We start from the raw sequence: 12,161 nt of genomic DNA, 5'->3' as shown, positions 1-12,161 counted from the left end.
AGTGATGAATTTGCTAATCCGACACATAGAAAGTGACGTGTCTGTGTGTGTGTGTGTCTCTGTCTATCTGTGTATATCTGTGTGCGTGTCCTAATTTGTCTTCCTGCGTGGGTGAATCTGGCTTGCCTCTGCAGGTAGTTGTTATCAACAGCAGCTGATTTGTGCTGAGTAACACGTTACGCTGCCTCTCTTCATTCCTCACACTGTAATAAGCTGTCAGTGTGTCTGCAAGCTTCTTCACCAAATTGGGATACACCAGCTCAACACCTCTGCAGTCATTATACACCTGAATGGAGAGGCACTGCGTTAGGATAAGCAAAACTGGTCATCATAAGAGATGCTATTGATTTTGGATATCCTCAGTTGTCAGGTTGCCGTGGGAACAATAACATTTCACCCTAGCCCTCTTCCTGTGGACTCATTCATTACAAAATTTGCAGACATGGCCAAAAGTTCATGGAATGGCCAAAAAATTGAACCGGTTGTGAATTTTCATATCGATTTTGAGTGATTTCACTGTAATTACATATCTGTGGTGCACAATTGAACCTCAAGAAAACATAACCCGCAGACTGGATTTTTTATTTCATCATGTGTGCTGCTACTTGCTGTGTCACAGTTAAAACTCAGCAGTTCACGTTATTATATTTTCTCAACGGAACGTGTAGAGCGCATTTAAGAAAAAGTACATAGATGCTACATTTTTCTTTCTGTTTCTGCCAAAGGCTGTGCCTCCCTGAGGATTAATATACTTGTACTCAGTGTGACAAAAATTTGTTGTCAAACATAATTTCATGATTTGTGGGGACTATTTGCAAAGTAGCTTGCTCAGCTTGCTAACTGAAGTTAATTGATAAAAACACCATGATTAATAGCAAGGAGAGGAAAAATGGGTCCATTTGATATACATAGTATATACATCAAACCACAGGTCTGCAGTGGCAGCAGAAAGTGTTCCAGTGATTCAGAATGAACTTTAAACTGAAAGAACAGATGTGGTCTGTCTGATCTCCAAAGAGGCATTCATTTGCATACACAACACAGGCCAAATTCATCCCTGTTTGACAACACAATAAGATTCACAAAGCTAAAATGTTAATGAAAATTGTCAAAAGGATTTGGAGCCTCTGCACCAGTTTTAAGAGTGTAGGCCATTTCACTTTTGTGAGCACAGGAACATGTTATTAAAACCTGCCATTAACCCTTATTCAACAAATGTTCTGACCATTGTTAATGACACTGACCAACTCCTCCTCTTTGAATTTGATACAATACCTTCTGGACAACACTATGAAAAGCCTAGGGTAAACAAAAAGGAAAAAAGGTGGTCCTTTGTACCATGGGCAATCAATATAATGAAGAAACAGCACTAAAATATCCCCATGCTGGTTTATTTCAATAAATTATATTGACATTTGCACATATATTGCTGTATTAATTATAATTTGTGTGTGACTGTGTTGTGATTATTAGTTTTTTTTGTGATATTTACTATGTGTTTATTGCACTTACTGGCAAGACAATGAAAAACTTTCTGCACTCAGGTTTTGTTCTATACTTTCTCTGCATCTCTTTATGGTAATTTTGCATTTCTTTGCCGTCGTTTTTTTTTTCTCTGGTTGTTCGACATCTCTTTGTGGGCATTTTGCATCTCCGTGGTTGTTCTGTGTCACTTTGTGATCGTTTTGCATCTCTTTGTATCCTTCCGCGTCCCTTTTGTTAATAATTTTTCTTTCTTTGTCTCTTTGTAGTCATTTTGTGTCCCCTTTTCGGTCATTTTCGTTGCTTTGTTTCTGTTATGCGTCACTTTGTGCTAATTTTCTGCATCTTTTGGCGGGGGGAGAGGTCAAGGGTCACCTGGGCCGGAGCCCGCCGTGCCATCAGTCCATGGCAACTGCCTTTGTGTAATAGTGAAAGTAAATACCTCTAGCGTCCAGTAGGGGGTGCTTCCAGCTCGCCCGTAACAACGACTGAAGTCAATTAAACTGTTGACTCGTGTCGCTCTTCATAAAAACTTCTCCTTGACTTAAGTCGTCACCATCTCTCTCGGTTATAAAGTCCTGTGCAGTGTTGTTTTTATTTTTATTTTTCCAGCAGAAATATCTCCTCTCAGCGAAAGTGTGTCATCTTTCAGGTCAATAAAGGGAAAACCATCACTTTATTTCCACCTCGTCGACGGTTGTGTGAGTGTGTGCGTGTGTGTGTGTGTGTGTGTGTGTGTAAATCTAGGAAGTAACGTTAGCCTAACTTTTCGACCGGGACAACGAGGAGGAGACGTTGACCCCTCGATAGCTAAACGAAACAGTGATTTCTAAGAGCAATACCGACGCCGAAATGCTGGGGAATAACTTTTTCAACATTTAAAACGGCGTATAAGCAGTTTCTTGGCTCACCTTTTCTGGGAAGCTCAGGTGAAGAGGTTTTTTTTTTTTTTTTCCCCTGAAGTTGTGTGATAGGAGATCGTTAACGCTAACCAGAGGTGCAGAAATACGTCTTTACTCTTCGCTGTAAGGCGTATTTCGGTTTTTAAAGATGAAATGAGTGACTTTCCTCGAAAGGTGAGACGTATTTTTGACGTTTTAGTCCAATTTGACACTTGTGACCGCTTGACATTTGTCACCTGAGTGGATGTGTATGTGGAAATTTTTATGGTAATCAAGGGAAATGTGGATTATCTTTGATACAGTAGGCATTTACATGTTAATGTATACTGCGAACGTTTTTATACCAAGCAAAAACTGCATTTTACTGTAAAAAATACTGTTTGAAGTACAAAATGAGGTCATACACGGATATACTTGTACTTTAAACTTAATTTTGACTTTTTTTCCTTTATTGTAAACTGGCATTTGGTCGCATTATGTGTGTGTTTCTACAGTGGATGCTGGCAGGGTGTTGGGGCAGTGAGTTATGCTGAAGCCTCCCTCTGAATATCAGGATGAGCACTACTGATGGCGCCTGGGCCCCTGAGCAGGATGGAGAGGCCCGTGTTGTGCAGATCTACCCCAGGGTGTCCCAGGATACGGCTGCCCACTGTCCCCTGCAGGTCAGTGCTGGGGACACGGCGAGGTCGGTCATCCAGAATGCCGTGGTCACTCTGGGGCTGGACTCCAGCCAGACGTACAGCCTGCTGGAGGTCAGGAAGAGCAGCGGAGACGAGAGGCTCCTAGAAGCTGGTGATTGCCCTCTGGAGCGAGTCTTGCTGTGGCCACCGGAGGCACAGAAGTGGCACCCTCAGAGCCAGGGGTACCACTTCATCCTGCAGCAGCAGCAAGCCAAAGGAGAGGACTATGACAACCTCTGCAACCTCGAAACTTTGACGGAGGAGAGTTTTTTGGAGGCTCTACGTCAGCGCTTCTACAGGTTCAAAATCTACAGCTATGTCAGCAACATTCTCATCGCCATCAATCCCAATAAGTTCCTACCCGTTTACTACAACCCCAAGTATGTCAAGATGTATGAGAACCAGCCACTGGGCAAACTAAGCCCTCATATATTTGCAATAGCAGACGTGGCCTTCCGTACCATGCTAAACAGACAGGTTAACCAGTGTATTGTTATATCTGGTGAGAGTGGCTCAGGGAAGACCGAAAGCAGCAGTTATCTCATCCACTGCCTGACTGCACTCAGCCAGAAGACATACTCCAGCCGGCTGGAACGGACCATCCTTGGGGCAGGACCAGTGCTAGAGGTAGGTGACTGTGAGGTCAATTCCTGAAACCACTGGCACCCACGTCTGTTGTAGTGGTCCACCTTGTTAACTTTGTGGAGTCCGTAAGACGTAAAGAGAGTTTGCCACTTTTGTATTTTGTCGCCATCTGAATCAGATATCAAACGTACACAATTATTACTGTTTCAAAATTCTTAGGCCCAGTGCTAAAACAATCAGTCAGTCAACAGAAAGTTAATCAACTACAGTTCTTATTATCAGTCAGTAATCAAGCATTTTAGTCAAAGCAAAACAGTCAAAAATTTTCTGGGTCCAGGTTCTTAAATTTTAGTATTTATTGCTTGATATCATTGCAAATAGAATATCTGTGGGTTTTAAGACTTTTGGTTGGACAAAACAAGTTACTTGAAGACACTGGGATGGCTCTGGGAAATTTGGAAACATTTTTAGGTCCATCTCCAGCTGTAAACCCTCAAAACTAGAGCTGCAACTAACAATTTTGTTCATTGTTGTTTATTCTGACAATTATATTTCTCGATTAATCATGTGGTCTGTCACAAAATAGTGAAAAACTCTCATCACTGTTTTCCCAGGGCCAAACAACACATACAGTCCTAACCATACATATTTGGATGACTGCACATTTTTGTTCTCCAGGCCCTGAACTTTAGCACATTCAATTTAAAATAAAATAATGGATACTACGTTAAAATGCCAAGTCTCAGCTTTAATTTGAATGGGTATACATCAATATTAAAAGAACTGTGTGGGAGATAGAGCCCCTCTTTAGCACATAGTGCCCAAAGTTTAGGGGTTCGAAAGAAATTGGACAGATACACTTGAAGATAAACAAAACCATCATTTTTAATATTTAACGGAAAATCTTTCACAGTCAGTGACTGAAGTCTTCAACCCATAGGCGCTTTGTATCTTCCCTGGTGAAGCTCTCCAGGTTCTTCACTGCAGCCACATTCCTTGTTGTGGGGTCTCTCTGCCTTTAGTCTGGTCTTCACCACATGGAACGCTGCCCAGTCGGACTGAGATCAGGTGACTGACTAAGCAAGCCGAGGATATTCCACCTCTTCCCCCTGAAAAGTTCTGCGGTTGCTTTGGCTGTATGTTTAGGATCGTTCTGCTTGCTGTTGTCCAATGGGTTTTGATGCATTTGACTGAATCTGAGTACAGAAAGCTCCTGTTTACCCTTGCATTCATCCTGTTGCTTCCATCAGCAGTGAAATCTACGAGAAATGCCAGTGTGCCAGTTCAGGTCGCAGCCATACATGCCCAAGCCATTAAACAACCAACACCATGTTTGACAAATGAGGCATTGGCTTTGGGTCATGAGCCGTTCTTTTTTCTCCAAACATTCTTCTTTCCACCAGTTTGACAGAGGATGATTTTTCTTTCACCAGTCTATAAAACTTTGTTCCAGAACTCCAACGGTTTCTTTTTGAACTGCATGCTGGCCTTTCTGTTTCTGAGGTTTACGTGGGGTTTGCATTTTGTGGTGAATCGTTTGCAGTTATGGGTGTGAAGTCTTCTCTTGATTGCATGTCTGCCTACATGCTGGAGAGCATTCTTGACTTGCTGTGCAGTCATAAAGGGTTTTTTCTTCTCAATGCAGATCATTTTCTAGTCATCCACAAGACTTGTGCTCCTCAGTCTACCAGGTTGTTTGCCATTTTCTATTTTTCCTATGTGCACCTGCTTTTTTTAGAAGGTACTCAACTGTTGATTTTGGCAAGCCAACAACCTTTTATATCTGTAGATTTTTTTTATTTTTTTTATTTTTTTTTATTGAGCCTCATTGTTATCTTCTTCACTTACATGGTCACTCCTCATATTGACAGACGATTCCACCTCAATATAAATGGCAACTCTCAGTCAACTCTAAATCACAGCTGCCTAAGGAACATTTAGTAACAGAGTGTCCAGTTACTTTTGAACCCCTAAAATTTGGGCACTGTTTAAAGGGCTATATCTCCTACACAGTTCTTAACATATTGATGTAAACCCACTCAAACAAAGCTGAGACTTGGCACTTTAATGTAGTATCCATTATTTTATTTCAAATTGAATTTGGTAAAGCACAGAGCCTGAAGAACAAAAAATATGTAGCTGTCCAAATACTGACGATCAGGAGTGTATGTGTTATTTTTCCCAACCAACAGTCCAAAACCAAAAGATTTTTTTGTTTACAGGGATATAAGGCAGAGAAAAGTAGCAAATCTACACATGTAAGTGGCTGGAACTTGAGAATGTTTGACATTTTAATCGGTTACAGATACATTTTCATTCGTTTCAGCTCTAATTTCAATAAATGATTAATCATTTAAGTAAAACTGCCACACATTTTATGGTTCTGGGTTCTGAAATGTGTATACTTACTGCTTAATATTAGTGCAAATTGAATATTTTGGTTGGACAAAATAAGCAAGATGAAGATCCCACTGGGATCGGACTCTGGGAACTTTTGATAGTATTGTTCACTATTTTCTGACACAGACTAAACAGTTAATCAAAAAAATAAAAGCAGGGTAATCAAAAAAGCGTGCAACGAGTTTTGAGCCACTAAGAGCTGGTCCTTCCTTCTTTTGGCTGCACCACAACACTGAGGCCAGACCTAGAAACACAGATGTCCGTGACTGACTGACTGAATGATGAAGTTATGCCGTTGATCGGCTGGCTGAGTGTTGGAGTTTCCACGCTGGCTGTTTCAAAGCTGCAAACAGTTTCTATTATGTAATCAAAGGGGCGTTTACAGGCAGTGTTACCAACTTAGCGCCTTTGTCACTAGATTTACCGACTTTTCAGACCGCAACGTTTTTTCACAAAAGGACCTAGCAACAAATTTACCAAATTTTTGGACAAACCTTATCTACTTTCTGTAGAGATGAGTCCATAGTATTGCCCCGCAAGCAAGAACTCGGGCTCTCGCTCCACAGGCACACCTTTCTATGCCTCTCATTCAATTGACCGCACAGCAGATGTGAATGACCTTCTAACTCTCTCCCCGAGTGATCATTTTATAAGTAAATATAGCTGAAATCACAGCACAGCCGTTGACTCTAACTTATGTTAATGGTGATTTTGTCAGACGATGTTGCGGTTATAAAGTCAGGATTTTAGCAGTACAAAGCAGCAGCTTGGAAACGGCTTTGAAGTGACTGCTGGTTAACATGTGGTCTTAATGGGCCACGTTTCAGTCACTGTTTTATACTTGTTCCGTTGTTTGACAATAGAAACAGAAAAACAACACTTTATCGGGAATTTGGCTGTATTAATATACAATATATGTGAGCACAGACAGTAGGAGAGAAGCAAACTGATAAATTGTGGGTCAGCCATATACTAGGTTTTGACCTAGTCTTGTTATTAAAAATATATTAAGAGACAATTCAGCTATAAACCCTCCAAACTGCTTTATCTTTCACCCCACTAAAAACTAACATACTTGTGGTAATGGTTTAAGAAACCCTAAAGGTGTTTTCAGTTTAGCAGACACAAGTAGTCCTTGGTTGATTTACGGAATGATTAACTTGCTGGCTGCACTAGCTGATAATCTGCTTCTGCTACAATCTAAAGAGCGTGGTATGAACCAAGACTCTATATGCAAAATGCCCACTCTCATCTCATATCCCTTTTTTTTCGACATGCTAATCATTTTTATTCAAAAATAGAAAGTCAAATATTGAAACAACTTCCTTTATACGGGAAATGTATACCACTACCCTTTGTTTTGCACTTGCACCTGCAATAATAAAATCAGTGTAATCAATAATAACCAAAAAAAGGTGTATCATATACACCAGGAAGGACTCAGTGGTATTTTGTTAGTTGTATATTTCTAAGATAAACTGCATCAAGTGAAGGATGACCATAAAGGGCCATAAACATATACTGGTTTGACTAAGAATTAGTGAAACCTGTGATGACCGTGCTGAATTTTAATGATCTGTAATGAATTCACATATCAGCTGTTGCATAGTATTTTTTGCGATAATCCTCTTGCATTAGGGATTTTCCTCAGATATCCTCAAATCAAAAAGCACCAAAGGGAACAACTGTGTCTGTCAACGAGGAATTCACACTTTTTTTTTTTTTTTTTTTTTTAACCACATAACTACAAGTTTCACTATCACACATTTATGTTAAATGGTGTCTTTGTTGTTTCTGTGGCTGTACCATTTTGCTACAGTAGCTGTGTTGATGAGTAACAGGACACCACATTTGCCCACATTTCCCTGCGATTTCTGCTTTCCTTTCAGTTGTCTGTTAAATTACGCAACATGTTTAAATGGTAACTGACACGAAACTAGGCCAAATGCCTTTTTAAAGAAAATACCCGCCTCCTTGGAACTTACCAAAGATTGTGTTTTATACGAAAAAAAATACTAATTTTTTTTCTAAGAGTCTGTTTTCAGTCCTCAACGCTTGAGAACAGATCAGCAAAGTAGGAAGCAAGGCATTAGTTGGTTTCACTTCATTTAAAATATGATATTCAGAGCACAAAATAACTTGTTTTTGAAAGTGCTGCTTATGGCTCTTTATTTTGCATCTTTTAAATTTGCTGTAGCTACCAATACTTGGAAACTGTTTAGGAAAAGTAGGTGTGGAGAACTGTTGTACCTGAACATTTCAGATCTATGTACAATTGCATTCTCTATCTATCCATCAATTGACCAACTAACCTTTTACACAAAGGATCCTGGCCCGCTTGTTACTGATCACACTCCCTCACACAATGAGATCATCCTTTCATTAGCCAGTGACTAAATATGGATTCTTCCTCTCTCTGAACAAGTCCAACATGTTTTTCCTTGAAATAAGCAACGGCTTAAGTATATTTCCTGTTTAATGATCTCACTGGCATCTTGTTGTTTTGTGCTCTTCTGCTAAAAGGCGGAGATTTCACTTGGGGAGAAAGTGTTTTTCTTTGCCTTTGTGATTTTTTTTCTTTTCTTTTTTTTTTTTTTTTTTTTTTTTTGATTTTTGATTTTGGACGAAAATGGGGAATGTGCTTACTGAAGACTGAGATGTCATGCTGCAACAGTTAGCCTGAGTTTTAAACAGAGGAAGTCACTTACAAGTGTTTACACTAAAGCTGAATATCAGTTGAGCTCAATTCCAGGCCTATTTCCAAGATTGCTACTATAGTAATGAGGATCAGTTGGTCTGTTAATCTGGGGTTTTTATGGTTCTGTAGTTTGGCTGCTTTTTGTGATCTTGTCATGACTCACACCCTGTGATGCTTGTTCCTTTTCATCTGAAAGCAAAAAAGAGTGACTTCTTTTTTCTTTCTTTCTAATTTTTCTGTAAATGTTATCTCACTTTATATGAGTTTGCAACAGAAAATGCATGCAATTTTGATTTCCAATGTGCCAGAAAACTGCCACTGACTCATGTATTTGGTGCCTATTTAAAGTGTAAGTAATGAAGATATCAAAGTATGTTGTAACTTGTTTGATTTTAAAATCAGGAAAAATCTGCAGTTAATAGCCAGGAAGCTGAGTGTTGAGCTCCACAGGGGGAATATGCAGGGCGTTGTCTTTGGGGAATCAGCAGAGAGAGAAGAGAAACAGGAACGTGTCAGAACAGGCTCAGCCAGTCTGCTGGCAAACCTACACAACAAAGTATAAATCACCTCCTCTTGCTCTCTCTTTGCTTAACCCTATTCTCACAAATGCACTCTTTCCCCCCCTCTTCTCCCCTTTGTTCAGCTGTGTTCCAATTCATGGATCATGAATTCTTTCTAGTCTGCATTTTAAGAGCATATTCATGCCCATTTCCCGTGTTCAGAACCACATTCTGTCCCATTTAAAATGCCTCCTTAAATTCGACCAAGAAATGCTGCTTTATTTTGTATCCTTCGCAGCCTTCAGTATCCCATCATCCGTTGTGCATCATTTCCATCAGTTGTTTTAACAAAGTGTTCAGGAGATCCTTGGTAATGCACAAAGTCAAGAAATATCGCATGATCACATCATTTAGGTGGTCAGTGAACACAGGGTGTTCAACTTCGGGTTTCGGACCCCCCAAGGTCTGGATCACAAGAAAATTAACAAGATAAGAAAGCAGAAAAAACATGTCTACATAATTATACTTTATTTTTCAGATATTCATCTAATCAACACTTTGTGTCTTGTGGATTATTGGATATTTTAAAACTTTAAGGCCTTTAAAAGTTATTCAGATATAACAGGGTCAAAATGATTCTTTGGTGTACCTTGCTAAAACCCACAGTCATATGCAACCAATACTTATGGGTCACTAGTAGAGAGTGCTAAAGAGTTACAAGCCAAAAAGATCTGGAACCTCCAAACTAGATGGATGAAAGAGTCAGTAAAGAATGTGAATACGGGAGAGGGTGCCAGGAATGAACTCTATCGTTTGTTTGTTAGCAACCTGACTTTGCTGTTAGTCACAGGGCATTACAGATGAATGGATGCTGTATGAGTGTTCTGAACATCTTCCTGAATGCATTATTTGTTTGGGTCTCTTTAAAGGAGGGGGAGCAAGTTCTTTTGAACCTTCACATCCTCTGAAGGACCCACCTTTTATAATAATGTCATTCAGAGGACCTAGCCCCTAAACCGGGACGTGTCAAACACCTGTTTCTCTCTCTACAACATACCATTTTTACTTTTTTTCCCTCTACATTCCTTTCATTTTTCGTCCTGCTACATCTAGTTTCTTTAGATAACTTTATAAGATCTCGCTGAGAATGGAAGCCATGCATGTTTGAGGAATCCCTCTCTTCACTGTATTTACAAAGGTTCACTAGGTAGGAACATTCCAGAGATTCAGTGCAAAACTTGCCAAAGTGTGATCAGTACAGTATGCAGGTCTGTAGCACTGTCTTTGTAGGCATTACTCTGACGTGTTGAGACACGACCCCCCACAAAGCTCGCACAAGGGTACCTTTAGGAGCTTACATAGGCTCAGTTTGGATTTTTCTTTTCCTTTGGGAAACGTTAAAACTTGGGAAGTAGAAGCTGATCCAGAGTCAGCAGTAGCTAATAAGCACTCATAATCCCGCATGTGTCATTTTACCTATTGACTTTGCATGGGTGGAGTTTGTTGTGTTACCAATAGTGAAACTTAGATACTGCATCCAGTGTGTCACAGAATAACGATCCACTCAAAGTTTCTGCAAGGGCTCCAACTAGTGATCACTGTCATTATCAATTATTCTGTCAAAGGCAAGAAAATAATCAAAAACGTTTTTCAGACTCCAAATAGACATAATCTAATAACTTAGTTTGTCTGAACAACAGTTAAGGTATTTGATTTAAAATAGTAGAGCTGAAACGATTAGCTGATTAATGAATTAATCGATCTAATTTCAAATAAACTATTTTGACAAAAATATATTTTCTCCAGTTGCAGCTTCTCCAGCATGAGGATCTGTTGCTTTTTACTGTTTTATTTTATTGTAAAATGAATACCTTTGGGTATTTGGGCTGTTGGTTGGACAAAATAAGACATTTTTAGACAAATGGATGGATGTTTTTAGCTATTTCCTGACATTTTTTGGACTGAACCATTAATAGATTAATTGAGAAAATAATCAGCAGACTTATCAAATACTAAAAGTAATTATTAGTTGCAGGCCTTTACACAAGAAACACAATAAAGCTGAAAATTCACACATTAGAGATGTGGGAACCAGCTCAGGTTTCAGCATTTTAACTTGATCAATGACTCAGTAATGAGTCAACTGTTAAGCTAGCAGTCAATTTTCTGCCGGCTGACTAAACAACTCGTAGTTCCTTTTCACTAGCTGGTGCATTTGCTGTATATCCAATGTACCTTTATTGACATTCAAAGAAATGTAATATTAGACTCCACTGTGTTTATTCATAAATTCTTTTAAAAATTAACACAAGGCTGTGGAGTTTCTATTTTCTGTTCTTGTGGCCAGTTAATCATTTGCATGATAGATGTGAGTCTACTGGTTTGACTACATTGCTGATTAAAAAACTGAGAAATCATTGTATTGAAGATAAGCCACGTGGACTGAGATATGATGTAGTGATGCATCTGAATTCAAAGTGGTGATATATTGTGGTTGATACTGTACAAAGGTGGATAAATTGTATTAGTTAAATCCTTGTCAATGTTAATGTCAGCCAAGCAGCGTTGACATGCAAGAAAGTAATCACTAATCATCATAATCATCAAAAAACGATTACATTTTCAGATTTATTCTATTGTATCTTCATGTTTCTTAGAACATTTTGATACTTCCCACTATTATTGTACTTAGTATATCGTCTCATTTGTCTCGACAAGGATTAGTTCTCATTTTGTTGCAGACTAGACTGATCAGAATGTCTGTCTGTACAATACAACTTAACTAAAAAAGTTCAGAGGCATAACAACTCGATCTTTGTTTTTACATAAGATTGCTCACGGGAACCATGCCCTGCCATCCACAAACCAAAGTGATTTATTTGATGGGTACTCTGTGCAGCAGACATTTAAAGTG

General features: G+C 39.2%; 1 protein-coding gene across 6 annotated transcripts in view; it reads left to right on the top strand.

Annotated features, from left to right (window-relative positions):
• The first annotated feature begins 1,963 nt into the window (after positions 1 to 1,963).
• myo9b (myosin IXb) overlaps positions 1,964 to 12,161 on the top strand; it is a 31,648-nt gene continuing 21,450 nt past the window's right edge. For 4 of the 6 annotated variants that reach the window (XM_040143597.1, XM_040143595.1, XM_040143598.1 and 1 more), the window contains exons 1-2: positions 1,964 to 2,558; positions 2,879 to 3,691. In XM_040143597.1, the coding sequence (XP_039999531.1) occupies positions 2,939 to 3,691 (753 nt within the window). In that variant the 5' untranslated portion in view covers positions 1,964 to 2,558; positions 2,879 to 2,938. The remainder of the gene's footprint in view (positions 2,559 to 2,878; positions 3,692 to 12,161) is intronic. The other 2 variants (XM_040143594.1, XM_040143593.1) reach the window with 2 other exon arrangements.

Source organism: Xiphias gladius, chromosome 14 (genome assembly GCF_016859285.1).
Source record: "Xiphias gladius isolate SHS-SW01 ecotype Sanya breed wild chromosome 14, ASM1685928v1, whole genome shotgun sequence".
In the NCBI taxonomy this organism is placed as follows: Eukaryota; Metazoa; Chordata; class Actinopteri; order Istiophoriformes; family Xiphiidae; genus Xiphias; species Xiphias gladius.
This window is presented reverse-complemented; position numbering and strand designations above follow the sequence as displayed.